This window comes from Alternaria novae-zelandiae, assembly GCF_023758075.1.
Source record: "Alternaria novae-zelandiae strain BMP 2774 chromosome Unknown scaffold_1, whole genome shotgun sequence".
NCBI classification, from domain to species: domain Eukaryota; kingdom Fungi; phylum Ascomycota; class Dothideomycetes; order Pleosporales; family Pleosporaceae; genus Alternaria; species Alternaria novae-zelandiae.
The window spans coordinates 2,664,296-2,681,864 of NW_026056961.1; the positions used below are offsets into that span (position 1 = coordinate 2,664,296).

General features: G+C 50.5%; 8 protein-coding genes across 8 annotated transcripts; 5 read left to right on the forward strand and 3 right to left on the reverse strand.

Moving 5' to 3' along the window:
• Positions 1–1,455: 1,455 nt before the first annotated feature.
• Positions 1,456–2,625, forward strand: J4E88_000880 (uncharacterized protein; the record flags this gene model as incomplete). Its single annotated transcript, XM_049394553.1, has 1 exon — positions 1,456–2,625. The coding sequence occupies one exon, from the start codon at positions 1,456–1,458 to the stop codon at positions 2,623–2,625; it is 1,170 nt and encodes a 389-aa protein (XP_049260382.1).
• A 439-nt stretch (positions 2,626–3,064) lies between these two features.
• On the reverse strand, positions 3,065–4,180 carry J4E88_000881 (uncharacterized protein; the record flags this gene model as incomplete). Its single annotated transcript, XM_049394554.1, has 3 exons — positions 3,065–3,353; positions 3,409–3,831; positions 3,882–4,180. 3 exons carry the CDS (start codon positions 4,178–4,180, stop codon positions 3,065–3,067), a joined length of 1,011 nt encoding a protein of 336 aa, XP_049260383.1.
• A 490-nt stretch (positions 4,181–4,670) lies between these two features.
• Positions 4,671–6,512, forward strand: J4E88_000882 (uncharacterized protein; the record flags this gene model as incomplete). The annotated part of the gene is made up of 2 exons (XM_049394555.1): positions 4,671–5,123; positions 5,169–6,512. The coding sequence occupies 2 exons, from the start codon at positions 4,671–4,673 to the stop codon at positions 6,510–6,512; spliced, it is 1,797 nt and encodes a 598-aa protein (XP_049260384.1).
• Positions 6,513–7,292: 780 nt separating this feature from the next.
• Positions 7,293–9,181, forward strand: J4E88_000883 (uncharacterized protein; the record flags this gene model as incomplete). The annotated part of the gene is made up of 5 exons (XM_049394556.1): positions 7,293–7,473; positions 7,531–7,677; positions 7,730–7,968; positions 8,020–8,866; positions 8,928–9,181. 5 exons carry the CDS (start codon positions 7,293–7,295, stop codon positions 9,179–9,181), a joined length of 1,668 nt encoding a protein of 555 aa, XP_049260385.1.
• A 783-nt stretch (positions 9,182–9,964) lies between these two features.
• On the reverse strand, positions 9,965–11,082 carry J4E88_000884 (uncharacterized protein; the record flags this gene model as incomplete). The annotated part of the gene is made up of 3 exons (XM_049394557.1): positions 9,965–10,571; positions 10,619–10,831; positions 10,880–11,082. The coding sequence occupies 3 exons, from the start codon at positions 11,080–11,082 to the stop codon at positions 9,965–9,967; spliced, it is 1,023 nt and encodes a 340-aa protein (XP_049260386.1).
• Positions 11,083–11,518: 436 nt separating this feature from the next.
• On the forward strand, positions 11,519–12,694 carry J4E88_000885 (uncharacterized protein; the record flags this gene model as incomplete). Its single annotated transcript, XM_049394558.1, has 1 exon — positions 11,519–12,694. One exon carries the CDS (start codon positions 11,519–11,521, stop codon positions 12,692–12,694), a length of 1,176 nt encoding a protein of 391 aa, XP_049260387.1.
• A 776-nt stretch (positions 12,695–13,470) lies between these two features.
• J4E88_000886 (uncharacterized protein) lies at positions 13,471–16,100 on the forward strand (the record flags this gene model as incomplete). Its single annotated transcript, XM_049394559.1, has 6 exons — positions 13,471–13,478; positions 13,589–14,101; positions 14,148–14,574; positions 14,636–14,770; positions 14,816–14,940; positions 14,990–16,100. 6 exons carry the CDS (start codon positions 13,471–13,473, stop codon positions 16,098–16,100), a joined length of 2,319 nt encoding a protein of 772 aa, XP_049260388.1.
• Positions 16,101–16,492: 392 nt separating this feature from the next.
• On the reverse strand, positions 16,493–17,203 carry J4E88_000887 (uncharacterized protein; the record flags this gene model as incomplete). Its single annotated transcript, XM_049394560.1, has 2 exons — positions 16,493–16,738; positions 16,805–17,203. 2 exons carry the CDS (start codon positions 17,201–17,203, stop codon positions 16,493–16,495), a joined length of 645 nt encoding a protein of 214 aa, XP_049260389.1.
• Between the last annotated feature and the right edge of the window lie 366 nt (positions 17,204–17,569).

Genomic DNA, 17,569 nt, shown 5'->3' on the forward strand with positions numbered 1-17,569 from the left:
AAGTCCTCCTTGATCGACTGTACGTAGGTAAGCATATGGCGCTCGATATAGCAAGTTCGAAATTCCGAGACTGCCCAGGTGTCAGACTGCACCTTTTGGTTTCGAAAATATGTATGTAAGATAGGGCCTGAAGCAGGCCGAGAAGTTTAGTTGCACAGCGGGGCTATAGAGGTCCTAGTTAGGTTACGTAGGTTAGAGACGCTCTAAACGCTTTATCCACAATATAAATATTTATATATTCTATTATTTATTATCTATCTAATATTTTATATCTTCTTTAGTATTATTATTTAAGTAGCCTATATATCTATTTATAGTAGTACCTTTACGTTATATAAAGTAAGTATAGTATTTATTTTATTAAAGTATTCTTTATTACTACTAAGATAGTTTTAATATATAAGTAGCTACTTTCTATAAGTAGGCTAGTATACTAAGTATTTTATTTAAGTTAATAGCTTATATACTATTACTTACTTATTTTAAATAAAAGTTTAAGCTATTAGTATAAAGTCTAAAATATTAGTATAACTTATAAAAGATATAGTAGTATTACTTACTTAATAAAGTATCTAAGTAATAGCTATATATTTTTAAGCTATATAACTTTTTAGTATATATATTTATATAAAAGAAATACTAAAAGGCTTATAAAATTACTAAAAGCTTAAGAGCTTATTCTTTAGTTAAAAAAACTATAGTAATAATATTAAAAAAAATAAAAGTAGTAATAGTAATAATAAAGTTATTTAGATTTTATATAAAAGTAATAATAAACTAGAGTAAGAAGTATACTATATTATATATAAAAGAGAAAGAAGTATTATAAAAATAAAGCTTTTATACTTTTCTTTAACTTATATATATATAAAAATCTTAAACTTTAGTTTTATTTTATTTTATTTTATAGTACTATAATAACTTATTAATAATAAGCTACTTATAACTCTTATAATATACATAAGATATATAATAACTAAATCTACCTATTAAATATAGAAGGGATGCGAAAGAGGTACGTGGGTTAGGGGCTATAGGCAGCTTCCACCCCACAGGTTCTTACACAGGGCAGAATCCGTGCCTCGTGAAGGCAGTGTTCGTTGTGTTGGGCTCACCCGCCCCAGCGTCGCTTTCGTGGCAGTGTGCATCATGTGGCAGGATGTCTGAGTAGAGAGTAGAGTGGCCTCGCCAACGGTTGAGGCAACGTATCGCGTGCGAAGAATTGAGCCGTCCGATGCAGTCCCATACCTCTCATATGATCAATTGTAGGATACGCCACGTATCTTAACTGTTTCGTCACTCAAATTAGATTAGCCCTGCGCAAGCAGTCACCGAATCAGAAATGTTGGCAGCTTACCTAGGTACATTGATAAGAAAGCCATCGACGTGAGTCCTTCTCAGTTCACATCAAAATCTACCTTTACACTACTGCTAGCTTCTTGCCAATCCCTCATCATGCATGTTGCAAAGACCATCAAAGCACTGTTCCTCTTAACGAATCATTTGATCGCCGCGTATACCCCCAGCGAAACCACTTTACCTTCGCAACGTGTCCACAGGGGTACGGCATCCGATCTCGATATCTCACAGCCAGAATCCGTGCTCGGCCGCGAAGCTCGATTTCCCTTAGTTGACAGACAAGCGGGAGATGGAGAGAGCTGTGAAAGAAAGGCTCGATGCAAGAAGAACAGGATTCGAGACCCGTCCGACCCGACCAAATGCATCAAGTGCCCACCGCTCATGAAGTCGGATCCCACGAAGACAGTATGTATCAGAGACAAAGATGTGAGTGAGGAGGACAAGAAGAAAACCTACAAAGACAAGATCAAGGAGAAGATCAAGGAGAAGTTTGAGAAGTTCAAGGACATGATCAAAGAGCGCCTGGAGAAAAAGAAAGAAGAAAAGAACACGGAGTGGGACGAAAAAGACAAACAGAGACGATCTGAAAGAAACCAGAAGAAGTTTCGCCGTATGGCTGTATGTCTTCCTCTTACTGCCGCTGCCATTGGTACGGAGGCCATGCTTGAGATGGCTGACGGCGGCTTCTCATTGGACTTGCTGGACAGCATCAACGGGGATATGCTTGAAGTATGGCCTGGTTCTGATATCGACGACGATTGGCTGGACAACGCATTGCCTGACGATGAGAGCGATATCGTTCAAGAAGACTTTGCGAAAGGATTTCTGGAGGTTGGCGACGCGGCTGCTGAGAATGCAAAGCGATCTATGGAGAAAAGAGACGGCACCACCGACATCAACTCCACCGACATCAACTCCACCAACATCAACTCCACCAACATCAACTCCACCAACATCAACTTCACCAACATCAACTCCACTTCACCGCAAGAAAGCCCATCTACTGAAAAACGAAACTTTATCAACGCCATTGCCAACCTGTTCAGGTCGGCTGTCGATGCTGTTATATCCGTGGCTAAGGCAATTTCCAGAACGGTCGGAGCAGCTGCCCGTGCTACGAAATTCTTCTCCAATGGTCGAAAACCAAATTTGAAGCAGCCAGGTGAGTCGAAGTGGTCTCGTGCACAGCAGTTAGACAAGGCCAAAGAAATATCAAAGAACAAGAATTGGACAAGATGCCTTCGAGGTGAGAAGGCTGAGAAGTAAAGACAGCACGCTTCGATTCTCAGTTCCCAGTGGCACCACACCGATTGGATGATACAGCGCATTCCTTTGTCTTAGTTCACTAGCTGTAAAACATTTTCGTTATCTGTATTTAGAGTCATGAGACGTTGACTAGAGAGAAGAGAAGTATATGTTAAAGATATCGCTGCCTCCACGATCTTTCCGGTACTATCATATGGTCCAAGAATAACAACCACGACCTTCTTGCGGTTGAGGACCTCTGACGTACATAGGCAAGAGCATTGGCTTGTTTCCATTGTCGGAAGAGTATCATGGTACAGAAGGCAAAGCCCAGACTGGAAATAGCTGAAATAAGAGCGTACGAAAGCATGCACCACAATTCACTCTACTGCCGCGAAAGACGACCTTGAAGTCCTGAGAACCCGCGTATTTCTTCGTCATATATGGGCCGCTTCAGCTCTTAGTAAGCCTTTACCGCAGCTAGTTGCAGAATCCTATCCGTAACAATCGGCTTCTCTAGTGGTTCCGTTCTATTCTGCGGATCAGGCTTGCCATCTCTCTCTGGCGGGCCCTGTTTGCGGATATTGCAGTGCGGCCAGTGTGTCGTACCCTGCCACGTCTTGAAGAGCTCGGCTTTGAGTTCGAGATCCTCTTTCTTCGCGAACTTGGCGGGCGTCATGCAGACATACTGGACATGACGGATGCGGTTGCCTTGAGGAAAGCAGGCGTAGTGCATGGTGCGAGAATCCCTGCGCGATATTAACTCAGGTACCAAATAGGGGAGGAAAGATAGTAAGAACATACCACAGTACCAGATCACCAGCTTCAAGGTTCACCTTCTCGAGTGTGCATCCGCGGTCTTTGAACCACTGGACATCCTCGTCCTTGAAGATGAAAAGATCCTTGAAGTCCTCCTCCTCCGGGGGCTTATCCTCATGGTTGTCCTGTTCCCTCTTCTCGCGGAAGAACTCATCATACAGCTTGCTGCTACCCTTCATCAAGATCAGACCACCATCATCAGAGCCGTTGGGTTGGTAGTTCAACAGGCCTTGGACACACTGCATGCCCTTGCGGTGAGGCGACTGATCGCAGTGCGGCCAGGGGCTCCACTTGAGATCTTTCTGGCGCGGCAGTGTGATGTTCATGCCGTCGAATGAGCAGAGGAGCTCCTCGGTGCCCCAAAGTTTGGAGAAGGTTTCGATGACCTTGGGCTCGGTGCGAGCTTCCCTGAGTCTGCATCAGTATGTTGCAAACATCGCATTCCATTGACAACTTACCAAACGAATTTCTCGTGTGTGCTAGAGTAGGCAAAGTACATCCCGCCCTTGAAGCTCACAGGAAGGTGCTCTTGTGTCCATGTTGACTCATCGTTGGGATCGAAGCCACGACCGAAGGATTGAAGCCACTCAATCTGCTTTTGCTTGTAGTACTCTGCGCGCTCGGGTGAGATGGCGCCTTTAATGATTGCTGTGCCGTTCTTGTGGAAATCGTCGCGCCAATCGCAATATACGGTACCGTCGTACGAGATTAGATCAACACCGCTATCTGGCTTTGGCTCTTCGGCGTGAGGCGCCATCTTCTTAAGACGAGGGCTTGAATGCGTATTGTTAGTGACGAGATCAGAAATGCTCAAATGCAGGAGATGGCGAAACTTATTGGAATGAAGCTGTGGTGGAATAGCCTTTGACTGCACTTAGTTGATGTTATATGTTGGATGTTGAAGAGAAGCTTGTATGATGTTGTGCTCGGGACAATAGTCATCGTTTGGGGATGTCGGGGCAGCGTTGCCGACCGTCTCGGCACATGTGGGCGCCATACCCCGCGATATGTAGCTATGCCGCAGGATTTGTGGGACTCGGGACGTGTGGGGGACGGTCAACCCTTCGGGCTAGAACGCTTGCCGAGGTGGACGGCACGACGTCGCAAAGTGCACTCGACGCGTCGCGTTCCGGGTAGATGTGTTTGTTGTTCAAGTAGCTGTCACGGAGCTTGGTATCTTTACCGATTGCGCTCACTGTTCTCCTCCTCTTTCTCGTCCACACGTTTCACCATTGCCAACGTCAAACATGCCAGTCGCTATGCAAGTGGCCTATAAGCCCATCTCAAAGCCTGAGCCGGGTGTGAACAACTACCAAGGCTTCACACCCGGTAAAACCGAAGTTCTTCGCAAAGGCGCGAAACCGTACAACGCCCGCCCTCTCGAATCTGACATACGAATTGATCACGATGTCGAGATCGTGGTCAGAGATGGATGTCGCCTTTATGTCGACATTTACCGGCCCGCCGACGTTCCCGAAGACGAAAAGCTACCAGCAGTGATAAGCTGGTCATGCTACGGCAAGAAGTACTCCGCTCTACACATGCTTCCAATCTGCGTTTGGAATTGCTGCGTGCCGAATGAAGCGCTCAGCGGGTTGGAGAAGTTCGAGGGACTTGATCCAGTTGTATGGTGCCCACGTGGTTATGCGATCATCTCGGTAGATTCTCGCGGCACGGGCAACAGCGACGGTTCCATACCAGTATGCTCAGTATTGCAAACTCTACTATTTAGCTAATCATGGCAGATCATGGGCTCTCAAGATGCAGAAGATTGCTACGATGTCATCGAAGCTGTGGCAGACATGCCATGGAGTAATGGCAAAGTAGGCATGGCCGGCAATAGTGCGCTGGCCATCATCCAGTGGCATGTTGCCTCTCTACGACCTCCACACCTTGCCGCTATTGCACCCTGGGAAGGGTCTGGTGATATCTACCGCGAGCAATTCTGTCGAGGTGGCGTCTTCAGCATGTCAAATTTCGATCTCATCACACACTTCATCATCAAGACGAACAATCCGGGCGGCGGCATCGAGGACTTCGCTGAGATGCATCGGAGGTCACCTGTCGCAAACGCGTATTGGAGCGACAAGCGCCCTGATATGACAAAGATCGAAGTTCCTGTCTTCATCAGCGGAAGCGACTTTTCCAGCATCCATACAATGGGCTCCGTACGTGGATGGCTCGAAGTACCTCATGACAAGAAGTGGATTCGATGGAGCTCACACCAAGAATGGTTCGAGTTATACTGTGATCCTCACGCGGATAAGGAACTGCATACCTACTTCGATAAGTATCTGCGGGGCATTGACAACGACTGGGAGAAGATGGCTAGGGTGCGATGGTCAGCACTCCAATTTGGCGACCGTGAAGCTATTGATGGCATCGAGTTCTCCGATTTCCCTGTTCCAGGGACCCAATACAAGGACTTTTACCTGTCCGGCTCCGGCTTGACCGAACAACCCCCATCCAAGACCGAGATGGTCAGCTACGACTCGCAAGACTCGAAATCGATCGCCGAATTCACCTACAAGTTCACGCAAAAGTCACGGCTCATTGGCCTGCCCAAAGCCGTTTTGTACATGTCAGCTCCTTCACACGACGACATGAATGTCTTTGTCATCCTGCGCAAGAAAGATAAGGACGGAAAGCTGCTTATGCATCTCTGCTTCCCGTTCTCGGCGATACCCTCAGCTTACAAAAGTATCGATGATATTCCAGAGAAGGAACGCGCGAGCCTGAATCTGCACCTCGGCAGCGTTGGCGTATTGCGTGCCAGCCACCGGGCATTCGACCCGGCGCGAAGCATCCATGAGCAGTTCCCCTTCCACCCCCACGAGAAGGAAGAGAAGATCACACCAGGTGAGATCGTGAAACTAGAAATCGGTATTTGGTCCATGGGTGTCGATTTTGACGAAGGAGAATCGATCAGCGTTCAGGTCTCCGGTGAGTTTCCTAGTATTGCAGAGTACACGGCCTTCTCGAAACCGCGACCGGAACATGAGAAGAACAAGGGCGAGCACAGGATACACGTCGGAGCAGACACGCCGAGCAAGATCATACTGCCTTTTCTGCCTGTTGCAATTGTATAGAGCGTTGAATGAGCCCAATATATCGCACAACTTCATCTAAGTTACGTCACTCGGTGTTTGTTCGTGAATATGCTTGCTGTGACACACTCTGCGCATGCAAAGTTCGCGTCCGTGGACGCAGAACCGTACGATGAAATGATAGTAGTGACTTCGACCGTGCATTGGCATAGCGATAGGACTGCCGCGCATCGTCTGCAGGGTATGTTCTCCGCTTGTGACATTGCAAAGGCTCCCTGAGACAACTGCAAACACTCGTAAAGAAGCTCGGCAGTTGCGCCGCGCAGGAGCTGAAGCCAAGAATGGTTGCGAATTGCACGATACTGATTGGTTGAACATGGCCCTCCTTCCGCGAGCTAGCCCACTCTCCGACGCACGCGCTACCCCGGATTACCTACCCCACAGTCATGCCAGAAACCCCAGATAGACATTCGTGCGACACTGCCGCGTAATGCTCGTGAAGTGGAGTTCTGCTCAGCCGGGATGTGAATGTGGCATTGATTTCCAGACCAAGGCTTGGAAACGCCAACGAAATCGTCGGCCGTGGCACGAGTCTGGACGCGGGCTAGACGACAAGAAGAAGTGCCACGTACCAATAGGTGAACGTTGAAGAAGAGGAGCCGAAGCGCATATTTAGATATAACCACCTCTCTGCGCGCATAGTACACTCTCATCGAACTTAACAGCCATTTGTGCTCTTCCGTTTTGGACGAGCGGGTTTATATTTCCGTTGACTTCACCTTCATCTCGCTATAGCGCGAGAACATCGTTTACTTCGCAAAGATGCTCGACGACATCAAAACCCCGAAGACCATGAAGACCGAAGTCGAACGATATGAGGTTGTTTCAGATGCTGAGACAGGCATCGTGAAGCCCATCCAGGAGCCTGCGGCGATGGGAACTGTGACCATCACCGACCTCGACGAGATCTTCTTGATTCCAGCCCCTAGCGCTGATCCTCAAGGTTTGTGTACTCTGTAGCACGTAGCTCGCCGCCTCACGTACTGAGTCTTCTCATTAGACCCGTTGAATCTATCGAAGTTTCGCAAGATTCTCTTCATCGTGTTGGTCTCGATCTTCTCCAGTCTGGGTCTCGCACTCGTGTCCGGATTTGGAGGTCTTCTTACCTGGTATATCCCTATCTATGCCGCAGCTGGAGCTACATATGGTCAGTGATCTCAGCTCCTCACATGCTCTGACTGCGCTGACCGGGTGTGCAGCCGACATAACCGCGCTGATGACGTACCCTTCAATGTTCATGGGGGTAGGCAACTTAGTTTGCATGCCACTCGCTCTTGCGATCGGAAGGCGCCCTGTCTACCTTCTGTCGCTGTTGCTCTTGATAGCATCAGCCGTCTGGGCCGCAAATGCCAAAGACTACAACGAGCACCTTGGCGCTAGGATGCTCCTCGGGTTTGCTGCAGGTCAGAGCGAGGCACTGGTCCCCATGATGATCCAGGTAACGATAGCAAGACAAAGGCGCGAGAAACGTTCTCTAATTAGGGTGTAGGAAATCCACTTCGTTCACGAGCGTAGTACTTTCCTGATGTGGCAATCTGCTACGCAGACAGTTCTGTCAGCCGTGTACATCATCTGCGCATCACCAATCGCTGGAGCGGTTGGCCCATCCAACTGGTATTACCTAGGCGCCGGTCTTTGCGCAGCCACGTTCATTGCTTCCATTTTCTGGGTTCCCGAGTCAAAGTACGATCGCCCTCTGACCGCTTATGGTCAATTCTCAGCCGAAGAGGGAGGTGAGCTAGAAGGATGTAGGGCGACTGCACCACAGCCGGCTAAGCTCTCCGAAAGACCGCCTCTGGATAACACAAAATTTCTTCCCCGCACAGTCTGGTCAGATATGCGCATCTTCGTCAACAAACCGGAATGGATGGAAGGTTTCTACGGCTTCGTCAACACCTTCCAGGTCATGTTGTTCCCCAATGTGCTTTGGGCCTTCTGCCTAAACGGTCTTACTATTGGCGTCAACATCGCCATTGGAACAACGTACGGCACAATAGTACACGCGCCTCCGTACAACTGGTCGGACAGTTCCGTATCATACGTCAACGCTGGGCAGATCGTTGTCGCCTTTGTGGCACTCCCACTCCTTGGTAACGGCAGCGATGTCATAATCAAGTGGCGAGCAAGACGCAATGGTGGAGTTCACGAACCTGAGAATCGCCTGTTGCTGCTCTGGATTCCCCTGCTATGTGGGTGCCTTGCCGCCACGTTGTACGGCCTGGCAGCGGAAAACCCAGGAGATTACCACTGGTTCGTCTTCGTCTTCGCCAATGCAGCGTATTACTTCGCGTTCGTTGGCGCCAACATCGCTGCAATCACGTACCTTCTTGACTCCTGTAAGTGTTTCCGGATGGACGGCATGTGAGACATACACTGACTTTACATATTTACATTTAGATCCAGCACGCGCTGGCCCTATTCTTGTTGTCATCACGGCTCTTCGAGGCTTCGTGTCTTTCGGCACCAGCTATGGTGTCGCCAGATTCATCGAGACCGATGGCTACGACGGAACGTTCGGAACGTACGCCGGACTCACGGCACTCTTCGGTCTTTTTGGCATACCCGTCTTCCTGTATGGTAAGAAGATCAGGGCCTATACCGGCAAGTGGGCGATGAAGAAGGTGTCAGGCCACCCTTCGATGTCGCACTGAGAAGACAGTCTGTCGTATGCTCGTGTCACGTCGGCGGGGAATCTACGGAAATACCAGGCAGATGAGTGGAGCTGTGTTGTATTGGCGTTGCAGCGAGACTGTTGTGTTGCTGTTTTGGCGTAGCTGGGGAAGCGCGTGCGTCCTAGTCTAATTCAGATCTGTTGAAAGTAGATATCGCTTGTAAACCCCTTGATTGGCCTTCGAGCCGTATCGTATCATGTTATGTGACTGCTTCGCCTGATCAGTGACGCTTGTGGCAGAGGTGGGCTAGCAACATACACGGGCAGTCATGTCAACAACGTAGCATTAGCTTCAATGTGCTGTATGTCCTTGGAAGGGCCCTTCAACGGCGGCCTGAGAAAGCCGGTACGTTACGGTCGTATGAATGGGTACCATGGCCTCGCATAGCAATGTCAGTGTCGGTGTTGGCTAGGTCTTCGTTGGTGATGGGTGCGTTAACGCGTCATAGGCATTGTCGGCATCAAGTCGAGTCATTTGGACAGCAGCGCACTGTGATCAGAACGCTGGATATAGTCTGGTGATCCTCTTCAGCGCCGTTATCTGGTTGTTGAGCCATGCCGTGATAGATGGGTGTCAGACGGGCACGTTGGGTAAGCTTCGTTGATGTCATAGTTTTTTATTTCAGCTAGCGAGAGAAAGCGGCCTAATCTGGACTAACGCGTCACGCTAGGCACGCGTACCAGATCAGGCGCGTTGGATGCTACTCATCCACCACCTCCCCTACCACCTTGGGCGCGCTCCAAAATCAAGCCACCCTCACACTTAGACTTCCGCCTTGATATACGGAATGCCAGTCAGCTTGAATGTCCTCTCATCCATGATCGGCTTGTTCACCGGCTCGAACCGATTGTGCGGGTCGTCCACTCCGTCTCTTTTCGCAACGTTTGAGCCTGTGTGCCTCGCGTTTGGCCAGTGGGTCGTTCCCACCCAGCGCTCGTACGCATCCTTCTTCCTGCGCAAGTCCTCTTGAGTGGCATCTTCCACAGGCATGTAGCATGTGTAGATTGCAAAACGAGGCTGCTTCGTCTTGGAGCTCAGGTTGTAGTGAGGGGTGCGGGAGTCCCACACCAGCAGATCGCCGGGCTCTGCACACACCTTCACCCACTTCAGGCCTTTCTTCTCGAGCCACTTCATGCCATTCTCAGTGAAGCCATACCACTCTGGTGTCCACGCTGGAATGCGTTCCTCGTCCGCCATATCTTTATGGAACTCGTCGGACAACAGATGTCCGCCCGGACACACGATCAATCCGCCGTCCTCTGGACCATTGGGAAGCAGATTCACCAAGCCTTGCAGACATCGGAATCCAGGTTTCAATGGGTCTTGGTCTTGGTGAGGCCACGGCTTGTTTGGTGCCAGGTCTGAGCGACTAGAGCGACTGTCAGCTTGTTCGAGACACAGATGCGCCCAACATACGGCAATGTGAAGTTGATCGCATCAAACGACACGATCAAGTCCTCGGTATTGTAAACCTTCTCAAAGGCTCCAACAACGCCAGGCTCTCCTCGGATGGCCCAAGCAAAGTCTTCGTGGGTAACAGCATATTGAAGGCACATGCCCTTTTCAGTTATCAACGGGAGCTTGTCTTTGTGGACCGTGGACAAGTCATTGCGGTCGTAGCCGAGGTTGCTGGAGAATGTGAGTGCTTTGCGATATCATGTCGGTGTCTGTACTTACAATCCTTCCAACCAGCTATACATCTTGTCTGCGTACTTGTCGGCCCTCTCCTTCGGAATAGCACCCTTGATGACTGCATAGCCATCTCTAGCCAGGTCGTCCCTCCAGTCTCCGAACGTCGTATCCGTGCCGTCCACTCTCATGCGCTGATCTTCGACGGCCTTCAGCGCAACCGACGCTGTCTTCGTTGCGGTGGAGATCATGTCGATGCGTATATTGGTCTTGGGGCTGTTTGCCGAATTGGATGAAACTTGATTGCTGTGTTAGGAAGACTGGCTTGGAGGTCATATTCAACATTCTTCTCATACAATATCTGAGCGCCTGTGCGATGTGCAGCCTTTGGCGTTGCCCACACGGGCCGAACGTGTGTGGGCCCACCTCTCCGAACCCCGATTACGACGACGGCGCGTGCGAAATGCACGAGCCTGAATACACATTGCGGGGATGTTGAGAGAAGATCTCGTAAAGTGGAGGGTAGGGATCAATTCCAGCAGGTTTCCCGTGCTAGGACGGCAAGAGGTTATCGATTATCAGGTAACCGCTTTCCCGGAATACCACCAGCATGTTTGATAAACCTCCGGCACGGCATCGTGATACCCCATCAACTTCTCTTCCTACACACCCACGACTGCGCTCACAATGTCATCGTCAACACCATTTCGGATCATCATTGTGGGCGGTGGCATCGCAGGACTGGCAGCAGCTATAGCTCTTCGGAAGGACAACCGACAGATTACGATCCTCGAACAATCTCGTCTCAGCGCAGAGATCGGCGCTACGATCTCACTACAACCCAACGCCACAAGGATTCTAGAACAGTCGTGGGGGTTGACAGATCTGCTCAACGGCTCGAACGGCACGGTCGACCACGGATTCAGGATCTACAATGCTGACGGCAAGATGGTGAATGAAATACCTCTACGGAGCAAGACGCAGTATGGCGCAGACCGCATCATGTGGCACCGCGAAGATCTCCACGCCTATCTCAAGAAGACAGTTACATCCATCGAACTGGACGGCCAGCCTGCAATACTGCGTACTTCGGCACGAGTATCTCGGTGTGACTGTGAAGAAGGCAAGGTCATACTTGAGAGTGGTGAGCATTTAGAAGCAGACCTTGTCATTGGCGCGGACGGCATTCACAGTGCTCTACGTACTTCTATACTCGGTCAAGAGGCCCATCCCAAACCCACAGGTTCCTCGGCATACCGGCTTATGCTGCCAACTGCGATTCTGAATGAGCGCGCGCCACAATTCTCCGCAAACATCAACCCAGAAGAGCCCTATACTTCTATGATCATGGCACACTCCTGTCGACTCATCATGGGTCCTGCACGCGGCGGATCACTTTACAGTATCGTTGGACTGGTACCGGACGAGCAGATGAACGAGAATTCCGACGAAGCGCAGTCGTGGGTGACGAAAGGACACCCTGAAAAGATGTTGGAAACATTCAAGGATTTCCCCAGCTGGACCAAAGATGCACTCCGGAATGCCGAAAGCATCGGTCTCTGGCAGCTACGCGATTTGGATCCACTAGATAAATGGCACTCTGGACGCGCGATTATCATTGGGGATGCCGCGCACGCTATGCTACCGACTCAAGGCCAAGGTGCAAGCCAAACCATTGAGGACGCCGAGGCTTTAGGAACGCTCTTCAGTCACATCATTGACAGGCCATCCAAGGACGAAGTGTCTTCGATCCTAGAAGACGTCTTCAAAAGTAGACACGAACGTGCAAGCTTGATACAGCGATTCAGCCGGGAAGCCGCGAAGCCTGCAACGGAACGAGGCAGCAATGTGATCAAAATGTGAGTGCAAGTCGCGCAGGTTTTTGACATGATCTAACCGGAACAGGCACCCTGATGAATTCATGGATTACAACTGCACCTATCGGGGAGTGCATGATTGGGAGCAAAGGCGTTCTATGTCAGCAATAACGGTTGGTCTCAAAACAACAGCAGTGGCTTAGACCAGGTCCCACACTTCGGTCGACACGGGTATTGGCGACACCTGAGCCGCACCCTCTGAATCGATGTTTCTGCTGCAATTGTAGACATAGGCGACATGGCTCGATGAGTGAGGCTTGCAATGTGAAACGTGACTAGTCCCGAGGATGTTGAAGGTTCGGCAATTGATATGCCGTCGGCTCGATTGATGTGACGGTTCAGACACACCCCGCATCTGAACAAGGGTAGGGGCGCCCACTTTCCGATGGCCGGAAGCCTTGATGCGCTTTGAACTACCTGCTCGTTTTTCCCACATTTCCGTTCCTCAGTTCTTGAATTATGTCAGTCGAGATAGCGGTGACCCCAACGAATGCGCGACCCTCGAAACGTAAGCGGACTTCCGATGCGTCAATTGGTGGGCTTCAGTGTCAAGTCTGCCACCGATCATACGAACGTGCCGACCACTTGAACCGACATCTAGACTCACGTGAGTTTCGCTCACCGTTGGCTATCACCCAGCGAAATCCTAACGATGCACAGACCGCAACGAGAGGTCATTTCATTGTGAGGAGTGCCCTGCAGCGTTCAACCGAAGGGACCTGCTACTCAGGCATCAAGCAACTCACACGAAGAATGCTAAAGATGGGCTCGTAGGTCCATATCGCGTAGCAGAACGTGCCACGAAGGCCTGTAACTCCTGCGTCGTATCAAAAGTCAAATGCGACAATGGAAGGCCATGCAAACGGTGCCAAAAGAAAAGCCTACCATGCCTGACAAAGTCGCCCGATCCGTCACCGCTCGCTCAAGCAGGTGTAGAAGAACAGTCAGCGCAAGTGTTTGCAGCATCTGTTGAAGAGCAAAGCAACCCATACCAATTCGACGATGACATACAACTGAACAGTGTCTACCTCAACGAGACCAATACTGAGGCGCAAGCTCTACTCGATCTGTACAATACCACTGGTTATACCCAGCATACCATCCCGGCCTTTTTCGAACAGATCATGGTTCCCGCACCAGACTTTTTGGGTAGTGACTACATGCAACCGCCTCCAGATCTGACGGCATGGATGCCGGAGACTGACTGGCTTGGTCAGGTTGACATCTTTGGCAATGATTTCACTCCAACTGTTAGTCAGATGCTAGAAGCGCAGACATCGCAGGTGACTGCCTTGCCTTCTGCAACGCCGCCTCTTAATACAGATGTTTCTCACGAGAAGATTGATAGCAACTCCGCGAAGAGGCGCCATGCAGTCTTCAAACAGTCTGCCTGGTAAGCCACACTGACCGATAGACCAATCAGCGCTGACCTGCTTTAGGTTCTGGACCCCCGAGCGTAACCAGCACGCTTTCAGCGAGCACGAAAACATCGCTTTGGACGAGCGTAACGTAGATCTTGCCTCGTCACCACACATGCCATATTCTTCCAACGTTGTGATCCCAGATAAGCTATCGCCGGCAGCCCGTGACCGCATCTTCCAATTGGTGTCGAAGACTGCACAGAGCCATATCACCATTCCTTCTTTCCCTTCGGCAGAGTGCGTCGACAAGCTGATCAAAGTTGGGATTGCAAAACGAACTGAGACTGATGCATGGATCCATCCGTATACCTTCGAAAGCGAGACTGCCCGGCCAGAATATCTCACTGCCTTGGTGGCAGCTGGGTGCGTATGTTTCGGCGTACTCTCGGTGAGCAGGACAGGCTTGGCGCTACAAGAGATAGTCCGAGTCGCGTTGAACAGGCTGGTAAGTCTTTTGCAAATACCAGGCTTGACACCAAGTCGAAGGATGTCTAATACGTCTCCAGTCCGAGAATGATAACAGTGTGATACGCGACCTTGAATACCTCCAAGCTTCAATGCTTTGGCTTGACATCGGGGCCTTCTGTGGGTACAGGAGGAAGATGGAAATCGCGGAGAGTAGCTTGCAATCTCTTGTCACGGTAAGAAGCTCTAGTACGATAGTGCAACACACGTTGACTCTATAGGCACTACGGCGCGCCGGTAGATTCGATCACATCCGGTATCCTGCAGTTACACCGTCTGCCGAGGATGGCGACGAGGAACTACATGCAAAGTGGAAGCAGTGGGTGGAGCAAGAATCTTACAAGAGGTATGGCAGACACAGTGGACTCTCTTTACCCAGCATCTAATACAGACAGGTTGGTATATCACTTGTTCGAGCACGACATTCACATGACTATGGCGAAGCATCGCCCGCCACTGATCAGTTACGCTGAACTTACGCTCATGTTGCCTGCCTCAAAGACGCTGTGGTTGGCACCTTCAGCAGAGACATGGCGAACGCGCTATCTTGACATGGACGTCGTCGCCAGCGCTCCCTCACTGCAAACACTTCTGAAAGACGAAGCTGCCATACACTGTCTTCCTGACAACATCGACATACAAGTCGCTCACTCCTCCTATCTACACGGTATTGCAGCTCAGATTTGGGAGTATACACAGCAATCTGCGCTGATGAACGAGAGCAGCGACGCCGCTTCACAGCTCTGGGCTCGATCTCGTCAGGAAAAACTGTTGGTGTATCTTCTCTCATACTCGATGAAGCTGACACTCTCCCGCAGATACCAATACCTTCAACGCGAAGACCTTCTACCTAGCAAACATCCAGCCGTGACCTGTCTTTTCCACCAGTTCTTGCAGATGTACCTCCACGTCAACCTCGACCTAATCACGCGCTTCGCCGGCAAATGCGGTGAGAGCGCTGCCAACAGCGCCTACACTCACCTCTCACCGTGGAGCCAAACCAAAGAAGCTAGAGTCGCAATCTGGCATGCTGGACAGGTAGTCCGAGCTGCGCGACAAATCCCACCATATCAGATCCGCGGCCCAGATTCCTTCATGTTATACCATGCCATCATGGTCCTCTGGACATACAGCATGATGATGCGCGACCTGGCTAAGAAGACCGGTACTACGACGCCGATGCGCACACGGCCGAGTTCGCTTCCGGGCAAGGTTATCTACCTTGATGATGCCGCCTCTGATAACCAGGCTAGTGTTGTTAATTCCTTCATTGCTACGAATAGCGGTATACCGTGCCTTCGCATCATCTCTACGCACCAGCCAGTGCCATCGGAGTCTGGGGCGATCACTCGGCCCGAAATCTGTAACCTCAAGTTTCCTTCGCAGGTTATGAAGGTGGGCGTTATGCTTCTTGAATCCACACACCCGGATGTGGATCGTGAGACTGGGCCGCCTCTTGTAAGGGCGCTTTGTGGACTGATGGAAGAACTGGGAGGTCTGAGATGAGAGGATTTGGTATATTCCATTGCCATGGCAGAACCCAACGCTTACAATCTTGATGGCTGTCATTCCACATTTCCTTATCAATCAGCACCGTGCTCGCGCACACCTTAATCAAAGGTCGGGGGTCAGGTAGTGTAGTCAAACCAGCGCATTGCAACGAAGAAACAAAGACACTGGTCAAAGAGCGATTAAAATGTATTTCGTGATCTCATAAGCCCGAGCACTTCGCGCTAGACCCTTCCATTCCACAGTACCAAGAAAGCAAAAACATGCTTCGACTCAACATCCCCAGACCCACCCGATAGCCATCGGAAGTCCAGTACAGTCTGAAGCCCACGTAACCATCAGAACCGCCGTTCGCCGACGGCAGTCATGACAGTGTATGTACACCCCACTTAAGCCTTGTTAGAGCCGCGCTTTGAGCCACTCGCAAGATCGGCAAGATCCTCCATGAGATCGTTCCAGATCTGCTTTACCATACCCTCACCCTCCTCACGGGTCGAGGTGAATTTGTTGGCGACAGCCTCAGCGATGCCCTGGTAGCCAGACTGGTTTGTGTCGGACACTTCGGTCATTGCGGAAGGGGAGTGGATGTGGGTACCGTCGGCGGAGACAGTGTAGATTGTGGGCTGCATGGGGATCTAGGAAGCATATCATTAGCACTCTTGCGCGATAAACAAAAAGACAGAGAGTGGGACAAGACTTACGGAATCCTCGCTCTCAGCACCGCGGCTGGCAACGTTGGCCCATGGGATGATAGGGACTCTAATGCCCATGGGCGCGCTTCGGCTCTCCAGGTCAAACTCCGGAAAGTGCATAAAGTCCAGGGTACTGGAATCGCCAACGGACTTTAAACTCCTCGATGTGTTAAAGCGGCGGACTTTGTTGCCGGTCTCGGTAGCCTCGGGGACTGGGATGGTTTGCTCGCCATGAAGGCGGATGGGTCCAGCTGAACGATTTGAGGCATAGGGCTTGTCGGTTGTGAGGAGCGATGAAGAGGCAGTCGAACCTGTCATTGACAGCTGGCGGACTGTGAGACGAGGGCCCAGAAGGCGGGGGCCGGCGAGGGCGCTGATGATGCGAACGCTAGGTTTTGAGGCGGCCATTGCGAAGATGTGTGTAGTGTTGAGGTATGAGGAGATTGTTTGAACAAAACGCAAGTGCGCGCGGAGAGGAAGAAGTAGTAGTACTTGAAAGAAGCAAGACGAGCAATTAGTGGTAGATTATAAGACGATAAGGTTTCAGTGACGCAAAGATGCGGACGTCAGTAAGCTTCGGAAGGCGGCGGGCAATGGGAAGCGCTATCAGGCGAACCGGTAGACAGGAACAGATGTTGAGAGGACAGGAACTGACAGCTGAGCTCGCGACACAGTGAGGGGAAGCTCTCCCTTTTCTAAGCCCTCGAGCCTCACAACACAGCAGCGGCGACCACCTTTCGGATTCCTTGGCCTTCGTTCTGGAATCGCTACAGA